This window comes from Mus musculus, chromosome 12 (assembly GCF_000001635.26).
Source record: "Mus musculus strain C57BL/6J chromosome 12, GRCm38.p6 C57BL/6J".
Taxonomy (NCBI): Eukaryota; Metazoa; Chordata; class Mammalia; order Rodentia; family Muridae; genus Mus; species Mus musculus.
This window is the reverse complement of record NC_000078.6, coordinates 79059844-79077675: the sequence shown is the minus strand read 5'-3', so window position 1 is coordinate 79077675 and position 17832 is coordinate 79059844. Positions and strand designations below refer to the sequence as shown.

Genomic DNA, 17832 nt, shown 5'->3' with positions numbered 1-17832 from the left:
TGCCTGCATGTGTGTCTGTATACCATATGTGTGCTTATATCCAAGGAGGCCAGAAGAGGACACTGGATCTCCTCAGACTAGAATTGCAGATGGTTGTGAGCCACCATATGGATGCTGGGATTCAAACCTAGGTCCTATGGAAAAGCAGCCAGTGCTCTTAACTGCTGACTCTTCTTCCCAGCCTTCTATAACTTTAAACAGCTGGAACTAGAAATATTATGCTTTCAACAACCTACCTAGCTATGCTAGATAGATGAGCGAATGTCCATTTGCTTACTTGTAGCCTCAATGAACAGGCCCTGGTTCCAGGCTCAGTGTCTGATTATAATGTCTGGTCACAGGGAATGTCTGTGATTAACTGTAAAGTTTATGCATGCCAGACACAGACTGACGGAAACTTCCAACTGAAATTACTGTTTGCCTGCTGGCCTTCAATGCAGAGGCGAAGGTAACTGCTGTCTGTCTGCATAGTCTCATTCCCTCGGGAGGTCCATTTCTGTCTACGTCTGGGCTTTTGGGGAGCCAGTCAAGATGGGTTTGTTGAAGTCAGACATTGTCTTTTCAGTCTGAATCTTCACGTGTGAATTAGTTGAGCTTGTCTTTGCAGGAGAAGCACTGGCAAGTCAGTAAAGGAAACGTGAAGATAAACAATGAATTAGAACTCAGCTGTGGGCCGTGGTCTGCGCAGAAATGCGTGAGGAGATAGCATCTCTTAGTGTTTGAGGAGGTGGGGGCTGCAGACTGGACTGAAGGGCTTCTGACCGAGAGAGAGGAAGAGGAGAGGAACTCCAGGAGAAACAGCATCTGAGGGTCTGGGCAGTTCCTCTTCCTGTCACTCACCTGAGCAGCGAAGAGCTTAGCCCCGAAGAGAGGCCATTTCCGAGCCACAGTCAGGTAGATGCGGATGCACTCGGGAGGGGAGCAGCCTTGTAACGCTGCCCACTTGGTGGCCATCATGTCTGCCAGGTGCCTGGTTCAGGCGGGTAGAAAGACACAGTGCTGGTGAAGTGCCTGCCTGCTTTCACCACAGCTCCCAGGTTTCCCCACAGGTTTCCTCTCAGACCTTGCCTCCGGCCTACCTCAGCTGCTCAGGGGGTGCTCCATTTCGATAGCGCCTTGGGTAAAACCTGTCAAGGACCTGCTGAAGGAGATGCTGGGCTTTGGTGGGAGGTGTACCCCCAGGGCCTGGCAGCGTAGGCTTCTCCAAGTCCCCATACTCCACCTGAGGTAGAAAGAGATAGCAGTCATGAGTCTGGGTGAGTGGTGGGTGCTGCTGTTCGAGAGGTAAACAAACCCCTGACCACATCGCTGCCTTATCAGATAACAACGGTAAGAATTAACCCCATGTTTCATAGACATTAGAGGACCATCCTTGAGGTCCTAGAATAGTAGATCATTTGTGGTTAAATGCTAGAAGACAGAAGGGATTACAGACTACAGAAGGCAGCTCAGGCGTCAGCCCCTTGAACTTTGTTCAAGTTATTTAAACTCTGAATGTCAACTTCCTTCTCCTAAGTGGGGATGAAAAGTGCATAGGCGAATACATCCGAAATGTTGCTTGTAGCTTGCTACAGAGCATTCACATTGATGATTATAACTATGAGAGCCACTGTGTAGCCCAGGCTGGCTTGGAACCCAGACTGGCCCTGAATTTGTGCCAACTCTGCCTAAGCTCTCCAAATACTGGGATTATAGGTGTGTGCCACCACATCTGGCTACATCCACACTTATAGGAACCATGGAGGTATCCTGGATACCCCTAGCAGATAGCCATCTGCACGAAATACAAAGGAGAGTCATTCTAAACGTGTGCTCTTAGCTTTCTACTTAGAATGTGGGGTGGTGCATTGTGGGATATATTCTGCTGAAGTACATACGCTGGATAGTGGCAGAGAGAGAATTGTGTTTTTCAAATACTCAGAAATAAACTGAAGCACCGAGAAGCAACTTCTCATATTGGAGGGAGCTGGAACTTCAGGCCAGGCTTCAGCTCCCAGCGGTCTACTGCACAGAGCATCCATGTGCAGTGAGCAAGGAGATCACTCTCTCTGTACAGCAGAGCCCCTCCCTGCTGCCACAGGAGCTGCAGTCTCCTGTCAGGTTTCATGGTGTTTCCAACAGGAAGAAACCCACCTGGGCCATCAAGGCAGCCATTTCAAGGGCCAGTTCCTTGGTGACTGGAAATCTTCCTGCCACTATTTCTCCACTGGCTTGGAAGGCAAGTAGCAGCCGCTCTCTCTCTGTCTCCCCTTTGACTTGACTTCGAAAGTACAGCCTACAGTGAAGACAGTGAAAAGTCAGATCTCAGCTGGTCCACTAAACAAAAATAAGGCTTTCCTGGAATCTTGATCTTGATCTCCATCTGCAAGCCTCTATTCTACTACCAAAGAAACGTGTAGCCAAGCCTAACCTAGATGTGTGCACGCAGGTCTCCCCCAGAGGAACAGATGGTTAGTTTTGAACACACCACTACACTTACTGCATTCTGCATGAAGATTCTGGTACCTAGAATCATAGCTTATTAGAGGTCTGGATGAATTAAGACTCCCAAGAGACTAATTGGAAATTATTTGCCTGGAGGCATACTGGGATAAATTTTTCTTACTTAAATTGGTAGAAAGAACTTGTGTATGTCCTGAAATTGATACACAGAAAATTTTTATTTCTTAGCTTTAAATATTTGGTGCTTATACAAACCTGTACTCTCATAAGGTAATGTACAGCCATCCCATATGGCATGTATGCACACCCATGTGCACATGGCAGTGCGGAGAATGCCAACAGCACAGAACCCTGCGCTACCAGGGTTTCTTGAAGGATCAGGATCAGGGCCAACCTGAAACCCACCTCATAATTGCCACTCAGGGCAGTAACTGCGGCCTCTCTGCCTTGAGGGGTCAAGCCATAGTGTTTGGGAGGTGATAGCTGGGGCCCAGGGCAGCCCTCATGTTTTCTCCCCTCCCCACCCCAGGCAGCTCTCAGGACCTGTTCTTGTACATCAGCTTCACGACTCGTGTCCCACCCTCAGACTTCCCAGGATGCAGCTCCTTCAGCGTTTGCTCCCACTTGGAGATGGCGTCACAGATCTTAAAGAGGCAAAAGGTGAACGTCAACAAAGCCCCTTGTGGGGGCTACCGCCAGAGGTAGCCAGAGTTGGACTCTGGCCACGCTGAGTGAGGGCTCTGCCTTTAGGAAGGTTGCCCTGTGAGGTCTCAGGCTGCAAGAATGGGAAGTGCCTACCAGTTCCCTTCAGATGAGGAGTTAGATGGCACTATGGATGTGTTAGCTTCCAAGAAATGACCACTGCCACGCTGGCTGTGTGAAGGCTGGCCTCTGAGGGACCAGACTAGGCAGGCTCCAGTTAAAATCATGGCATCGTGACTCCATTTTTACTTCACTCACCACTTCTCCTTTCAATACATACATCCAAATGCCTGCTCTGACCAAAGCCTTACAGATGCCCATACATTTACTAGGAAGATACGTGGCAATTTTTCATGCACTGCTAAAGACTAGCCCTTTGTTCTAGGAAACAAAGAAAGCAGATGCTGGAGCCAGATGCACCCATCCAGTGTGGCAGTACATTCCCACAAATGCTTAACACCTTGTGGAACTAGTCCCCAGACCACCTTACAGATCAACTCTCTCTTTCAAAAGCCTTCCAACCTTCAGAGGTGCCATGAAGACCTACCACCCTAAACTCTGAATCTATAAGCATCTGTCTATAAGCACGGGCAGACAGAGTAAAAGCTAGTGATAGTCACATCCACTGGATCTCAGCGTAGCTGTTGACCTAAGTGGGCAGATATCATTGGTGACAGGCTTGGCCAGGCTTCCTCGTCTTTTCACTGAGCTAAGAGGCTCTGGATACCCCTGGATGCTGCATAGTCCTGTGTGGGAGACAGGACTGTGAGGATTTTGTCTCCAGAGTCAAGGTACATACATGTAGCTTTCTCTGCCTGCACAGATAGTGCATTTTAGGGTGGCACAGAAATGCTGGCCCGGACATAGCATCTTGGTTTCAGCACCAGACAGGGCTCTGAAGAGTTAGGTGCGCACATGGGACAGACTCTGACCCCACCAACTATGTCTGAGCTAAGAGGTAGGAGTGGGCTGTTTACCTTGACACGCCCTTGAAGACAGTGCTCCAGGTCCCTGCCAGAAGGATCATCCGTAAAGAGGGCAAAGCCAGACTGGGAGGGCTTCCTCATGCCCGTTTCCTGGTTCAGCCGCTGGAGGAACTCATCCACTGTGGAGGAGCCATCAAAACCAACCACCTGGGAATAGGGAGAGGCACCCTGAACCACAAACTTCCTGAGGAGCTGCCACAGGGAATCACGGAAGGGGGATCATGGAACACAGCAGTGGAGAGGTACAAGGGTGAAGGCAGGATGTCAAAGCCAGTTGGATTCCACAGTCACATTCTGAGCAACCCGAGCCTGCCCACTAAACTGGAACTGGACAGAGGCCTAGTCACTCTTTTATAGTCAATATTGTGGGAGTTTTATCTCATGCTTTTCTGGTCCAGTGTCTCCGCTTCCCTGTTCACACAGTGGGTTCAGAAGACCTACCTGTAAGGCACCAAGCAGTATAGTGCTTTGGGTTCAAGCTCCTTTCTCCTTATACACACTATGCATGCTATCCCCAACCTCAAATCTAGCCTTAATCTGAACACCTACAAGGCTTAGCAGCACCCTGAAGTATTCTCTCTGGATAGTGGGATGGGAAGACTTGGGGTAAGGCACATGCTCAACTTCCTTACCTGGTAAGTTCCATTGGCAAAGTGCACAGGGATGCTGAAGGGTAAGGAGTGATGGAAGGGGTTTCGTAGCAAGATGGACACTACTTCCATCCGTGATGGCCTGGCCTCCCGTTCTCCTGTCTGCAGGGTTCGCTCCACGGCTCGCTGGCAGTATATAGCATACTGACCAGTTTCACTTCTGTAAACAGAAGGGAATATTAGGAGTTCCTTCCTCTTGGCACCCTGAGGTGTATACCCACACTGAGCCAGGATAAAAGCTAACTGGACTGTGGGGACCTGAAAACTAGCATGGGATGTTATTACATTTTTATTTGGGGAGGGAGCACATTTGTGGAGGTCAGAGGACAACTTCTGGTTTTCTCCTACTACGTGGGTCCTGGAAGTTGATCTTGGGTTGTCAGTCCTGGCAGCAAGCACCTTTGCCTACTGAGCCCTCTCCCCTGCTGCATTTATCACTGTGGACCTATCCACAGCACTTGGCTGCTAGATCCTTCCCTCCCTCCCCTGCCTGCAGGATATTTGATCATATTGTGAACGCTGAGATTGTTTTATTTACTATAAAGCCCTGTTTCTAGTGGTGGTGTGGCTCAGTCCTTAGCACATGCTTTTAATCACAAATAATGAAGGTAAAGTTAGTTTGTAGAAGGAAGCACCCATGTTTGGAAGTGATGTCTAACTGAGTAGCAGACAAAGTGACAAATCAGAATAGGATATGCCCAACTCTAAGGAGAAGAGAGAGGGAAGAGGAGCTACTTGAGAGAGCAGTGCAGAGAGGAAGAGAAGGAGGCAGTTTTACAGGGAGAGCTTTACAGAGGCAGGTTGCAGAGAGGGAACAAGCTAGACACAGGTGAAGACAGAATGAGCCAGAGAATGAGAAGGAGCCAGAAGATTAGAACATACTCCCAAAGTTAGTATGAGGCCAAGCAGAGCAATTCAGGAGATGCAGAGAGAAAGAAGCCAGACTAAATCAGTCAGCTTGGGGAGGAGTTTGAGCCAGAACAGCTGAGTTGAACCAATCAGCCAGAGCTCAGGATGGATGGACGGACGGACGGACGGACGGATGGACTGCCTGTCTGCCTGCCTTCCCACCTGCCTGCCTTCCCTCCTTCCCTCCCTCCCTCCCTCCCTCCCTCCCTCCCTCCCTCCTTCCTTAAAACCTGTCCTAGGGATCTAACCCAGGGCCTTGTACCTGTCCTAGTTGAGCTAATCCATACTCCTACATGGATATTTTCTTGCAGAAGCCAGAAGAGGGAACAAGCATTTGGGGATAGTTTGGGATAGCATGGGTATTCCATGAGAATGCCCCACCTCACCCCCAAATACCCAAGCACACATGGACTGGTGTTCAAAGCTAACATCTGCCCAGATCTCCACCTGCTCAGGTATACACAGTAATGGATGAGTCTCTCAACCCCGAGCAGATCTGAGGGAGACGCAGTTAATTCAACTTATTCCTCCCCTCATCCCTTTGAATCATGCCTGTCAGTGCGGGAGTGAGAGAGAAAGTGCTTTCACTCACCTGGGGTCTGCATGGCGTTGGAGCTGCTGTTTGACATACCAGAGGAAGTGGTGCTGAGGCAGGAAGAGTGGGGCACACAGAGCCAGGAGCTGCCAGCACTGTCATGGAACATGGGGCGTATGGAGTCAGTGCTGGGATCCTGCTATTGCAGCTTTGAGCTACAGGCCCTACACTGCTTTTTTCTTCCAACCAGAACCTCAACCCCCTAGGCAGGTACTGGGATAGCTGCCTTGACCAGGCATTGCTCAGGATGGTAGTCACACTGTGTGCATGTATGCACACAGTGGGTGAGCATGCACATATCAAACAGCTTGGAGCACAGAAGCTGCCCACTGCCTAGGCCTGGAGAACACCTGACCTGCCCAGGCACCTGCTACCACCTTCTCTACCCTCTAAACAGCTCTTACAAGTGGTCCCCGCGCATGCTCACTTGCATAAGAGAGTACTTCTGAGGCGGGCGACAGCTGATCTGCTTCATGAGCTGGCAGTAGATCTCACTCTGTAGCTCAGGGTGAACGAGGCACACCTGCAGGGCCGTCTGAGCCAGGGACACATGGTAGTCTACTGAGGCGGCTTCCACCGGCACATTGATGAAGAGCTGGCAGGACTGGAAGGAGGATGGCAGTGGGTACAGGCAGGGACAGCCCAGCCCCTTGGTTATTCTTGTGACCTGCACTGGCACTGCAGCGCCTCAAGAAAGACTCAAGCTCACTAACGGTCAGCCTACAGGGAGCAACTGTTTCTGCATGTGAGGCTGAAAGAGGCTACTTTAGGGGCAGAATTACACCTTTAAATGTTTCTATTCCATAAGCTTGCCTGTACCCGCAGAAAACGTTTTTTCAAGACAGAATAGCACAATGTAGCTCAGACTGGCATTTAACTCCAAGTCCTACCTCTGCCTCCTGTGCTGGACTGTAAGCATTTAGCACCACACTAGCCCCTTAGCAAATTCTTTTTGGTTTGTTTGTTTGTTTGTTTTTGTTTTTGTCTTTTTTTGGGGGTGGGTGGGGTGGGGGGTTGTTTAAGGCCAGAAAATGCAAATGGGCTCAAAGACTGTAAACTAGGCCAGAATCCCTGATGTCCAGAAGTAGTGCAAACTGGGCCTTTTCTATCGTTACTTGAGGGCAACGGCAGCTCCTCAAGGCAGAGCCTTTGCTGGCATTTCCAGAGCCCCAGAGCTACTTCCTGGGTTGCAGAAAGGTTATGTTCCTGCCATAAAGGAAGCCATGAAGGGAACCCTGTGGGACTTTCTCTTCCTATCGCAACCCTTGGGGCACCCTGTAACCACACAGTTCTCCTGAGCTGTGAGGGGAATCAAACTCTGCAGGCTGAGCATGGGCACCCACATCCCACAGCCTGGGCTCCACTCCCACATTACCTTGAAGAGCTTCAGGGCCTCCGTCTGCAGGGCCTCGGAGGGCAAGGTGGTAAGGGAGGCGCATAGCCCTTCTTGGCTGTAGCACAGCATGGGGTGCCTCCAGAGTGGGGAGTCTGCACAAAGCACAGGCCAGAGAGCAGGGCAGTTACTTACTACAGAGAACACTCACCTCCTGCCTACCAGCCTGTGTGCAAGGAAGACTGTGGCTTATCTCTAAGGCAAACATGGGTTTTGCTGGGTTGATCATCTCCAAGTTGGAGACCATGTCAGCGTGCCCTGCAAGTTGCACATTCCCACACACAGCTGTGGAGGAAGGCAGCCAAAGCTTTGTTGAGGAGCTGCAAAGGGCTAAGTGACCAAAGTTGTGAGTGCTTCTGAGCACAGTGTCCGTATGCAGGGACAGCCTTCCTTCCAGTTTCAGATTGGAGGAACAGATGTATCAGCCTGAAACACACCAACCCTCAGGTTGGTCCAGGAGGACCTTGAGACTTAGTAGCAAAATAAGGACTGCCAACATCCCAGGCTTAGGTTAGGCTGATCCAAATGGAGGCTTCACTTATTAACCAACTTAATATAGATTAACCAGCTGCCTCCTCCACCCCGACCCCCTACCCCCATGTCTTCTGCACAGCTAGCAAAGCTACAGATTAAACAGTAAAACATTTACCTGGGTTTCTGGAAAGTCTGTTTCCCAGACAGATTCCCTCACACACAGTGGTTACCTCCGTGTTTTAGCCAGAGACAGAGAGGGCAAAACACTGGAGCGTGGGATGGGACGTCCCTCAGGCATGCTTCCCTCAGCTTATGCATAAGCGCTCTCTGCTTTTCGTCCAGTTAGTACCCTGCCACCTCCCTGCAGCCCAGGCAGTGATGGCTGCTCTTTCCTCACCTGGGTTACCCTCACCATCCATCAGTTTCCCAATGAGCTGCTCATAGACAGTGCCCACCTTGGCATTGCTGCCACCTGCAGCCACTGTGAGGTGGTAAAGCCACGTATCCTGGGAAAGACAGAAAATAGTCAGGTGCTAATGTGGTCAGAAGAGGGCAGGGGATAGGGCTCAGGGACAGGACACCTGTCTAACGTGTGTGAGCCTAGAATTTAAGGTGGGAATGGAGGTGCATACCTGTCATAATGTCATAACCGGTTTTAGGAGGCTGAGGCAGAGAGCTCAAGATCAGCCTGGGCTATGTGAGACCCTGCCTTGGGGTGCGGGTGTGTTTTGAGAGGGGCAGGCTTTCAGTAGTTTGGCTGGCACGAGTCAAGACCATCACTCCAAAGAGAAAGACAGGATCAGGTGGATGTAAACCCAGATTTCCAAGTTGTAGCTGTCACGGCCCATGATGAAGAGATGCTAGTCATTTGGGATGTGTCCCATTCAGTGTCCAAGAGGAAATGAACTTGAACTTGGAAAGCTCAGGAGAGGGAAGGAGAAGCAGCACACAGGTCAAGCTCCTCCCCTACCTTTTCATGCTTGGTGCCGATGAGGAGGTAGGTGGGGCTGTGCTCCGGGGGGTGGATCACCAGCGTGCAGTGGGAGGACAGCAAGCGCCCGGTTCCTCCAGCTTCATAGTCTTCGTCCGAGTCACAGGACCGATCTACTTCCTCTATGTGAGCGTCCTGCACAGGTAGGCAGCCCAGGGGTCTCTGTGGACATGAGCCTTCCGTGAATAGGACAACAGGTAGAGAGGAGAGTCTCCTTTCCTGGATGCTTAGGTTGTGTGGGGCTGGAGAGCATACGTGTGGACAGAGGGCGGGGTGAGGAGATGGAAGAGGCAGCATTGCAGCCAGGCCAGAAATACAAGACTGCTTTGGAAAGTACCAACTGACTACACCGGTGGGCCATGATGCTGGTCACGTGCTCAGGGGAGCTGGGCAGCTGACCTCTGCATTTGTTGCAGGTAAGCTTGGGACTGCTGTCAGTGGCATGCAGTGTGCAGTCTAGAGGGGGTCCTGTTAGGAAGCTCATGAAATACCTTGTCCTCGTGGCTCCGGTAGTAGTAGAAGGTTTTCCCAACCAGGGCGCACCAGACCAGCTTGGAGTGGCCATGCTTTACCTGTAAGTAAAGTGACTTCATTAGAACCAGGACTCCAAAATAAATGCGGGGCTAGCCAAGACAGGCCACAGGGAAGGTGGCCAAACTCAGGTCTCCTCTCACAGTGAGACTGCTACGGTATCTAACCCAGTCACTGTTGGGCCACCCAGAGACCTATGACCTGCCAGTGAAAGATTATCCAGGAAGTCAGAATACGGAGATGGGAAGAGCCTGCCAGTTGGCATAGGCAAGAGTTCTAAGGATGCCGCAGGGTAAATAAAAGGCCCTGGCAGTCTGAAACCCCAAGTAATGTGCATCAATCACCAAGGAACAGCAACTGCACACGCACATGGAAGAACAACAGACTGGCTGATGGGAGGCAGAGGCCCAGGAGCAAAGTCTAAACATCAGCTGGCTGAGCTCAGTCACTGGTCCTCAGTGTTCAGTCCTGTTAATGGGCTTCCTAGTTACCTTCCCTTACACATCCCGACACAGCTAGTTATACCCTGGAGGGCAATGACTAATGTCCTAAACATTAAGTAAAAACATTTCTTTTCCTTCTGTCTTGAGAGTAACAGACCCCATCTCTGTTTCCAGAATCACCACCGTCATTTTGTATGCTCAGACCATATTTGAGGGCCACCCACTAAGCACTGGGATGTAGTTCTTGGAGAATGGAACCCACCATCTCTGGGCACTTCCATGTCTGGCTCCTATTACCTCCCCCCTACTAGCTCCACCTTGTACCTTGGTCAGCCAGCCCTTCACAGTAGGCTTGGTGCCCCCTTGATGCAGGGCTGGAGGGCCAGTGACCTGCACCTTCAGCAGGCTCTGTAGGACACGGATCCATTCTTCCAGGAGGCTGGGGGACTCTGCTGTTAGGTAGTAGGTTTTGTTTCCAGAGATGAGCTGTGGGTGGGGACAGGGTGGGAGTAGGGAAGGTTAGAGCTAGTGACAGTCTGTGGTGGGGACAGGGTGGGAGTAGGGAAGGTTAGAGCTAGTGACAGTCTGATGGCACAGATCCTTCAACTTGCTGGCCTTCCCACTGGCCACCTGCTCTCTCCCCCTTCCTTTCCTCCCTGACTCTCTTCCCTTCCCTTCTCCGCTCATTCTGTCTCTTTTTTCTATGCTCACAACCCTAAGGTTATACCCTTCTCCTGGTATGATATCATCCATTCGTGTTTATTTTTGCCTCATCTTTGCTTCATTCACAGTCATATCTAAACCCAGCACCACACAGTCTATCTAAAATCCAGCTGCTCCGAGCAGGCTCACCTGAAACGTCTGTGCTTCCTCCTCTCGAACAATCTGGCAGTGAGAATTCAGATCCACTTGACCCTGAGGTTTCCGGATGACGTCACTCTGTAAAGGAAGGAGTGAAGAGGCTTCTAAGGTCACCGTGTCTCACCCCAGGTCCCAGGCTCTAAGGACACGGCGGTTCTCAGGCTTTCCTGGCTAAGGTACAAGGAGTGACTTATTCTAGGTTTTTATTCTAGCAAAGTAAAACTATAATTAGGAGCATGAAACCCTCTAACCCAGGCCTCAAAAGATCTCAAAAAGGAGAGTATGACTTTAAAACTGGATTAGAAGCCCATCTATAAAGCACTCCTAGTCCTCTGACCAAGCTACGTGTGGTGGCCTGTGCCTACAGACCCAGCTACTTAGTAGGCCATGGCAGGAGGCCTAGTCAAAGGACACGTAAGTCACTATTATCCTTTCCAGTCTTCTTACAGACATTACTAATTGATAGTGGATGTTTCTCATTGGTATACAGGCTCGGAATCCTTAGCATGGAGCTGGGAACAATGCCTACTAAGCAATCAGTTTCACAAGAGGCAAATCCTTTTTGTCCTCTTTTTAAAAACATGATTGGATCCATCAACCTAGTTCTCAAAGTTCAAGGCCCCTCCTGTTAGAACAATCCAGAAAAGGGCAGCTTGGGAACAACCTTTTACCAGGCCAGGTATTCAAGGAAATCAGTTCTGAAGAAAGAGGAAATCCCTAGCCAACTGTCCTAGGACTGCTTTGATAGTCCCTTCAGCTTATTTTGAGAGCAGGTACCTCAGAGTCTCCTATGTGACTCAGTACCTCCAAAGGCCAGGCAGGCTGTCGAGCCTTCTACCTGCCAGGCCTTGAGCCACACTGCCTTTTCCTTATATGGTCTGGGTCGGGGCTGTGGTCATGCGATTAGGGCCCTGAGGAGGGTCTCACCGGAGACTTGTAGTATAGGATTTGTCCCTGTCTCAGGACAAACCAGCGCCTCTTCCATGTCTTCACCCGGCTCCCCATTTTCAGCAGGTAGCCTGACTTTTCCAGTGCCTCCTGAGGTGGAAAGCAAGGAGAGAAGAGGGGACAAAGGGGAGAGTCACATTGAGGCTTCAGAGGGGGTAAAGGCAAGAAGGAAAGAGGGGACAGATGGGAAGAAGTCGCTTGAGGACCCTGAGGAGCAAAGGCAAGGAGGGAAAGGCTGCCCAACACCACTGAAGACAAAATGGTCTAGGCCGCCACTGTCATTTTTGTTTAGTGAGTTTATTTCCAGGCTCTGTATCCTTATGAGATCCAGAGAGAGCTGAATAAATAAAGTAGGGCAGTCCTGCCATGGAAGGGCTCTCAGTGAGGACTGGGGAAGGCACACCTAGCCACCAGGAGAAGGTGGCAGACCAGGGGTTGTAAGTAGCAGAGAAGCTGACCAGGGGAGGCTTCGGGGAAGATTTGCATCTAAACTCACCTAAGCCAGTGGTTCCCAACCTTCCCAGTGCTGTGACCCTTTAATACAGTTCATGTTGTGCCGACCCCCAACCATAAAATTATTTTTGTTGCTACTTCCTGTGTAGTTTTGCTACTGTTATGAATCATAATGTAAATGCCTGATATGCAGGACAGCTGCTGTGTGAGCCCTGTGAAAGGGTCATTTGACTCCCAAGGGGTTGAGACCCACAAATTGATAACCTTAACTGAAGGCCAGATTCTTTTACATAGACTAGCTGAGAGGAGAAAGGCCAGTCGAGGCATCACTGATGGGAGAAAGCAGGCAGGTCTCTGAGCCACAGGCTTATCGGTAAAACACAGCAAGACCCAGGAGACCATGAGGCAAATAAGACATAAAGCACTGAGGCAGGCACCCTGGCCTGCTGCAGCTTAATTGTCAGCTCATGCCAGCACCTGAGGGTCAGGATGGAGATTAAACAGAGAACCAGTGCAGACCCTCATGTGTCAGAGAAGTTCCGGGCTTGAACGCTGTCTTTCATCTTGGGGTCTGTGCACAGCTGTGTCTGTAACCCCGCTAGAGCCTCCTCCTCTTCCCTACCTTCTCTCCGCTGCCTGCATGGGTACTGAGGCCCCGGCAGCCTCTGTTCAGGTTCGCACCTACCTAGCGCCCTTCCCCATTCTCAACACGCACTGCTCACCCCGTCGGTGGAGTACGATGAAGTACGCTGGAGTTTGTGCTCAGGCTCTGAGTAGTCACTGTCCAGTGAGCAGGCGTCAGGAGGGATAGCATAGTCACCCTCAGAGCTCAGTGAGGACATGGAGACCCCTGGCCACAGGAGAAGGAATCGGGAATCAAGGCTGAGGTCCCACATCCCTTCCAATACCCACAATCAGAGATGCAAGGCTTTCATTACCCGCTGGGATCCCCTGAGTCTGCAGCTGAGGGTGAAACTGGTAAGGACCCCAGGCAGGAAGACTCTCGAGTCTCCTCTCCCTCTCAGTACCTCTCTTGATGGCCCGGGGGCTGCCTAGTCCACTGGTCTTCCTGTACTCAGAGCAGGGGACTGACATCCGGAAACTTGCTTGAGAGCCGCAGTCATCATCAGACCCGGAGGACTCATCCACAAAAGGCACATTGCTGATCTGCGTGGCTTTCTGCAAGACAGGAGCCGCCCCAGCTACAGCTTTGAGGCAAGGCCTCTGCCACACAGCAGCTGCATCCACTTGGGGATGCCTACATAGTCTGGGGAGGCCCTCACCCAGCTGAGGCACTGCTGACCAGGTGTAGTTCCAAGCCGTGTAAAGTCTTTCTGACCTCACTCCTGTGGTCTCACCTCCATGCTGCTCTTTGGGTCCCCACTCCCCTACCCCAACTTCTGTGTTTCCCCAGAGGCTGCTGCTCCCACTAGAAAGCCATTTCACAAGTCAGGTGTTGGACAGGGCACTGAGACAGGGAGAGACCTTTCAGTGCGGTTAAGAGTGCAGCAGGAGCACAGGCAAACAATAGTGCTGATCGTGGTGGCACACTCGTGGTGGCACACTCGTGGTGGCACACTCGTGGTGGCACGCAGCTTTATTTCCGGCACCCAGGAGGCAGAGGCACAGAGCTACCTCTCCAGCCCACAGAGCACGTTCAGACCCTATCAGAATGTAAAGCATCACAGAACCTGTCTGCACTTCTGTCTCTAGCTAGAATTCTCTTCTGATAGAAACACGAATAAGTGCACAGCGGTGCTCACTGCAACATTTATTTTTAAAAAATACAGGGATTCGATCTACTGTAAATCGGTGGAAGGAGACCTAAGGTAACGTGTTGTCTACTCCAAAGATAATACACAGAAAACATGGAAGGGTGGGCTACTCAGTTAAGTGAGTAGCCAAGGCATAAATGTGTACAGGATCCCGGTGTGTGCGTGTGTCTGTCTGCATGTATGGCAGGAGGAGAGTGGAAGCGGGACAGAAACGGAAGGAAGGAAGGAAGGAAGGAAGGAAGGAAGGAAGGAAGGAAGGAGAGATGCACATCTGCAGGTCATCTGCAGCTTCATCTGAAGGCCTTGCAGAGCAAGCACTGTGCATTGACGAGTATTGGCTTCGAGGTTAGCAATCGGGGAAAGCAATGTGAACGAGACCTCAGTGTTTTTATTCTTCTAAGAAAAAGCTTTGTCAGGCTGGAGAGATGGCTCAGCCGTTAAAGGCTAGGCTCACAACCAAAAATATAAGAAAAAGCTTTGTCAAGCATTACTAATATTGCTATTATGATTTTAAAATGAATAACAAGAGCTGGGAGTGTAGCTCAGTGGAACATCATCTGCCTAGCTAGAGGAGGCCCTGTGTTCTAACGCAGGCACTGCAAAAACCAACAAAAGCCACTTGGCAAAAGATGCAGATATTACGTTGAAGTTACATGGTGAATCTGAGAAATGATCAAGTATGACAAAAGGATGAGTGGGCAGTGCTCTTGCTCCTTCCTTGGCCTGGCCCCCCATGCAGTGAACTGAATAAACTCATTTTCTCCCAAAAAGAAAACAACCACGCCCAGTAGGCTGAGCTCCCTGACTGAGATCCCATGCGAAGGGGCCTGACCCTCCAGCCAATGCGAGCTCTGCCCTGGGACTAGGGGCTCCTCTTGGTGGGGACAGCCACTTACCCCCTTCAGTGCTGTGTAGACAGGCACAGTGACATTCTTGTAGACAAGGCCAGAGAAAGCTCCAGGGAATGCAAGGGCAGACGGCCCCGAAGCTGAGGGGGAAAAGAGGGAAGCGATGAACTCAGGAGGTGCAACTCAGCCAGAAGCTCAGGGAGGCAACTGGGCAAAAGGCTCAATCAGTTCCTTTCCCCACAGATAAAGAACCCATCACCACAGAACCCAGGCATCACCCTTAACCATTTCCTCTCCAGGAAGCTTGCACCATGTCCCACTCTTGCTGAAGTGAGTTATAAATATGCAGATGCTATGGGTGTTCAGTGACTCCTGAGCCAGCAGGCAGTGCCCAAGCTGAACCATGAGGCTCAGGGCTCTTCCCACCCAGGCCAGTCCTGCAGGGGGTGAGGGAGGGCAGGCGGAGCACTAAAAGGCAGGAGAGACTTGACCCCTCTTTGCTAGATGAGAAACTGAACTTTCTGTTTCCAGCAGTTGACTGCCTGCTGCACCCAGGGACAGGGACAGAGTGCCAGGCCCATCAGGAGATTTGTAGGTCCTTCACACCCCACCTGTACTCACCGTAGCAGGCAGCATTACTTCGTCGTGATGACACTTCTGACAGCTGCATGCCTGATGTGGCCATCGCGTAGATCCTGCTCTCCTGAAAGAAAAGTTCTAGCCAGTCAGGACTATGCTCATCTCAGCTCTTCCAAAAGAGTGGAGGGAACACATGACTTGGGGTACACAGAACTGGGTTCACCACTCAGGGAGAGCTAGTTACTGGCTGAGGGACTTGAAACAAATGTCTTCATTTCTAAGCCTTAATTTCTCAGCTCTAAAATGCTACTGATTTTTAAAGAGTCTGCTAATGGAATCAAATTAAGTAATTAATCTGTGATATACTGTATAAATACAAATAAATGTATAATATAAACATCTCAGGCCCAGGACATAACCCATGCCCAACAGATATTCACTCCCTCTAGCCTCCACCCTTTCCCTTGAGGCAAGGGAGTTCAAAGAGCTGACCAATAACCTGACTCTGCATTTCTTGGATTCTGGCCTGGTTTAGAGACCTCTGGGTCCCTGGGTGTCAACCCCAGGGGTTGAGAGTGTTGACAGTGAGGAAGGGAGAGCCACAGGGAGACAGATACACTTTTGTCATCAGCTGTTTGGGGGATAGGATACATTAGCTTCCTACAGCAGCTGTGTGCATATGTTAGGCTTCCAAGGCCAATGGCAAAGCTACTGTAGCCCAACAGGGCTCAGATCCCTAGAGTAAAGCATTTCAGCAGAAAAGTCTGGCACTAAGTATACGTGCCCCTGAGTCTGAAGCCAACTTCAGGGCAAGAGAGTTTTGCTCCAACAGCCTAGAAGGCCCTTCCCAGGCTGCTCCAGAGCTGTCTGCTCCCCTACCCAGACAGAGTATGCAAACCCTCTCCGTCCTCCCTGTGAGTCACAGAGGCGGACATGCTGGGTCAGAGAAGCAACTAAGAAAGAGACTGGGATGAATACTGGTGTGGCCCAAGAGGGGGATAGCTGGGGGTGATGTAGAATGATATGCTGAGATAACCAGAGCTGTGACAAGACAGGTGGAGGACAGCAGAAGGCACTCGGGCAGGGCAGCCACAACCACAGTGAGGGACTAGCTGGGTGTAGCTCTCTGCCCATAGTGATCATGCAGGGACTTGCACCACTTCATAAAGGAAACGAAACTCAAGGTTGGGGGAAGGTCAAACAAAAGGCCACGGAGGGTTTCCCTCACACAGTTGTTAGAGGACTAAGAGAAAAAGAGCTATACAGACTTGGGAAGGGAGGTATACTGCGCCAGCAGTCACTTGGACTGAGGCTGTCCTCTGAATTCCAGACTTTGCTGGCGGTCACTGCCTGGCTGGCCCTGCCTGAGGGGGACACCTAAGCTTAACTAGGGACCGTGAGTGAGCTGGCAGCATGTCCTCTTCCCCTCAGAAGCAAGTTACAAGGGGGACTGAAAATAGGAGACAACCTCTCCTTACACTGCACTGCACTGCTGGAAACTGGGGTTCCTGGGTGCCAGATGGAAGGGGGGCAGTCAGTGGAAAGCCCTGACACTGAGCCTTAACACCTTCACCCCGAGTGCAGCTGAGACGGGGCTGCACTTGGAGCCTTCTGCGGTGGGCTGAGGAGGAGGAATCATGGTGCCAGGCTGGCCTAGACTCCTGGGCTCCCTCTCTTGCCCTAGAGCGCTGGGACTTCAGGGCCCCAGCTCACCTGGCTAAGGCTTCTTGTTTACCTGTCCTCTTCCCCCCCCTTCACTCTCTCCTACACACGTGTGTACACACAGTGAGTAGCTATTTTCAGGTAAAGTGGCAGACGTGAACAACAGTTCTTTCAGGTAGCACCTACTGAACAAACTCCTCTCGCAGCCCCTGTCTAATTGTTCCCTTGTCCCCATCAGCTTCAGGGCTGCAGAACAAGATAGCGAAGAACAGCAGGGGCTGGTAGCCACCGCTTAAAGTTGGCCTGGTCACCAGGGACACCACACTTTGTCACCTACTGTCCTGACGACCAACCTTGCCCAACACTCGTGTCTAGAATCTTGCAGGTGCTCTTGTGGCACACAGAGAGCTGGCCTGCAGTCACTGTAGTCACTGTACAGTCAAAAGCCTAGCTGGGGAGCCTCCCCGAACCAGCACTTCAGAAGCAGACCTGGGAGTGTGCTGCTGGCCGTTGGGCCTCCAGACCACCTGAGAGGATCTACTTTCTCTGCTGCCAGGAGCAGACGTCAACACAGCTGTAGCATTGGGCTT

The 17832-nt window shown here is 51.0% G+C and overlaps 1 protein-coding gene across 3 annotated transcripts in view; it reads right to left on the bottom strand.

Moving 5' to 3' along the window:
- Positions 1-17832, bottom strand: part of Plekhh1 (pleckstrin homology domain containing, family H (with MyTH4 domain) member 1) — a 52493-nt gene that overhangs the window by 3980 nt on the left and 30681 nt on the right. For all 3 annotated transcript variants that reach the window (NM_181073.3, XM_006515646.2, XM_006515645.2), the window contains exons 8-26: positions 15623-15704; positions 15050-15141; positions 13407-13557; positions 13101-13228; positions 11905-12015; positions 10969-11055; positions 10441-10602; positions 9634-9714; positions 9122-9304; positions 8549-8657; positions 7660-7772; positions 6712-6888; positions 6282-6379; positions 4763-4940; positions 4122-4277; positions 2986-3086; positions 2134-2275; positions 1080-1222; positions 841-970 (exon numbers count right to left, since the gene is read on the bottom strand). In NM_181073.3, coding sequence (NP_851418.2) covers positions 841-970; positions 1080-1222; positions 2134-2275; positions 2986-3086; positions 4122-4277; positions 4763-4940; positions 6282-6379; positions 6712-6888; positions 7660-7772; positions 8549-8657; positions 9122-9304; positions 9634-9714; positions 10441-10602; positions 10969-11055; positions 11905-12015; positions 13101-13228; positions 13407-13557; positions 15050-15141; positions 15623-15704 — 2424 coding nt within the window. The remainder of the gene's footprint in view (positions 1-840; positions 971-1079; positions 1223-2133; positions 2276-2985; positions 3087-4121; positions 4278-4762; positions 4941-6281; positions 6380-6711; positions 6889-7659; positions 7773-8548; positions 8658-9121; positions 9305-9633; positions 9715-10440; positions 10603-10968; positions 11056-11904; positions 12016-13100; positions 13229-13406; positions 13558-15049; positions 15142-15622; positions 15705-17832) is intronic.